The sequence below is a fragment of the Penaeus vannamei genome, chromosome 20 (genome assembly GCF_042767895.1).
Source record: "Penaeus vannamei isolate JL-2024 chromosome 20, ASM4276789v1, whole genome shotgun sequence".
NCBI classification, from domain to species: Eukaryota; Metazoa; Arthropoda; class Malacostraca; order Decapoda; family Penaeidae; genus Penaeus; species Penaeus vannamei.
The window spans coordinates 32,825,165-32,827,642 of NC_091568.1; the positions used below are offsets into that span (position 1 = coordinate 32,825,165).

The window sequence follows — 2,478 nt, forward strand, 5'->3', positions numbered from 1 at the left end:
GGAGGGGGGAGGGGGAGAGGGGGGGAGCGGCGGGGGGAGGGGGCAGGCCCGGGCAGGGACAGGCGCGTCCTTCAGTTCCTTTGAGGAAGTCCTGCCGTTGTGACGCTGTCCGCCGCCGCTCCGCCTTCGCCTGTGATTGTGCTTGTCCCTCTCCCGCGGCGCCATGAAGTGTGAGGCCCAGAGCGACCAGGACGCCCTCACGGACATCGTGCTCTACGCGCTGATGGGCGTGAGCGCGGGCGCGGCCAGGGGCATGCCGGACGCCAGTGGGATGCAGACGACGCTGCTGTCCATCCTGCGGGACCTCCTGATGGAGAGCGGCACGCCCCCGCCGCCCTCGCTGGACCGCCTCCTGGCCAGGACGCGCAGGAACCAGCAGCGAAGGGCGCGGCGCCGCCAGCGGGACGCCCTCCGCCAGCAGCAGCAGGCGGGCGGCGCGGCAGGAGGCGCCGGCGGGGCCCAGCCGCACCCCGGCGACGCCCGCAGGATGAGAGCCCCCGCTCACGCCCCCGCCGGCGGCCCCCCCATGCCCCCCCTCCCGCAGCAGCTCCCGATGCCAGGCCTTCCGATGCCGCCGTTCAGGACGGGGCCCCCCCACCAGCTGCCCCCCGGCGCCCTCCCGCACCCGCTGCAGAGCCAGCTGCGCAACAGCAACGTGGAGGGCAACCAGCTGGCGCAGATGCTCGCCCAGAGGAACCTCGCGTCGATGCCGCCGCTCCTGCCGCAGCAGCAGGTCAGTGACGTCACTCGGTCGTTGTTATGCGCGCCGCGGACTTCGAGGCGTCGCGCCCGCGCGCCCGCGCGCGGAGTGCGTGTGGTTAGGGAGACGTGCATGAAGGTGTGTGTGTGTGTGTGTGCATGAGTATATGTGTGAATAATTGTAAGTATATGTGTGTGTGTAGGTGTACATATAGTGTATGGGTTTGTGATTGTGTTTGGGCAAATATGTATGTGTATGTGAGTGTGGGCATGTATGCATGCGTGTATGTGTTTGTAACTGTGTGTAATGTGGGTGTGTGTGTTTATGTATTTATATTTTTATATTCATACACTTATATGTGTGCATACACTGTGTGTGCGTGTGTGTGTGTGTGTGTGCGCGCGCGCGTGTGTGTGTGTGTGTGTCTACAGTGATCCTTTTGTACCGCAGGACGCATTCAGCGTGTCTCGTAACGCAAGGGTCTGCTTGAATATCCTCCGCTGTATTTGCACAGCCAGATGTAATTCTGTGTAAACTATATAAGATTTTTCACTCGCGCAGAAAGACAAACGAGCATATTTGCAGATTGCTCTTTATGATGTAATTACCTGAGTATGTTTTCTTTGTATATTGTTTCAGAAATAGGTTTGATGGTTATTATTTAATTTTTTTTTTTTTTCATTCTTAATATTCGAATTATTTCTGCACTAGTTTTTATGGTAATGAGTATAATTATGGTAATGATTACGATGGCAATGATGATTATAATGATAGCAATAATAATGTTCATGTTAATAATCATAATGATAGTAATAACAATGATGGTGATGATGATTATGATAATAATAACATTAACGATAACAGTAAATATATAGTAATAATGATTATAGTAATGATGATAAGTGATAATAATGAAAAAAATGATAATCATAATCATAATGATCCTTATAATAATATTGCTAATAATCATCATCACAATAATAATGATAATAGCAATGATAATCTCAATATTAATACTATTAGATAGTAGCACGGCCATCATTATTACGGCTATTATCATCGCCATCATCTATTTATTACATCGATATCCGCCCATCCTCTTATACTGACGATCCCTCTGCCTCCCCAGGGCGCGGCGCCAGTTGCCGGCTCGTCCCAGGAAGGTCGTCGGCGCCCTCGCCAACCCCGCCCCCCTCGCGATCCCTGGTGCCCTACCGACCCCCACTACAGACAGGAGGGTGACAACGAGGAGTGACGCCCTTGGCAACACTGGTGCTGGCTTGTGACGACCTCAGAAGTGGCAACGCTGCTTGCGGATCCGTGGCGTTGGCAGAGCTGTTCGATTATTTTTTTGATCTTTTAAAAAAGAAATAGTTTTGTGTTGAATGTGTTTATATGTTTATTGTTATGTATTATATGTAAATATATATAAATAATTATTTTCATTGACGTGTGTCTTTTATTAACATCGTCCACGAGGAAGGCCGCGAATTTGTTTTGTATTACCTCATATTTACGTGAAATTGTGAGGGTGAATGATTTATTTTAATCACTAAACACGAATGGCAGGATTCTCGCCAGATTTCATAATAATTAAAAAATAACACTTTATAACACTTACATGGGGTGTTTGTATTTAATTTTGTATTTGGAATAAGTACCAAAGAGATTTTTCTTTCTTTCGTATTACTTTCACCCTCTCTGTTATTTACTCTTAACTCACTCTTCCTTGTCCATCCTTCATACCCTGTTTATTCCGTCTTTTCTCCTGCCCTTCT

At 49.4% G+C, this 2,478-nt stretch overlaps 1 protein-coding gene across 1 annotated transcript; it reads left to right on the top strand.

Moving 5' to 3' along the window:
* Nucleotides 1–81: 81 nt before the first annotated feature.
* Nucleotides 82–2,149, top strand: LOC113802352 (SWI/SNF complex subunit SMARCC1). Its single transcript, XM_027352909.2, has 2 exons — nucleotides 82–733; nucleotides 1,830–2,149. Exons 1-2 carry the CDS (start codon nucleotides 164–166, stop codon nucleotides 1,953–1,955), a joined length of 696 nt encoding a protein of 231 aa, XP_027208710.2. The 5' UTR covers nucleotides 82–163; the 3' UTR covers nucleotides 1,956–2,149.
* The last annotated feature ends 329 nt before the right edge of the window (nucleotides 2,150–2,478 follow it).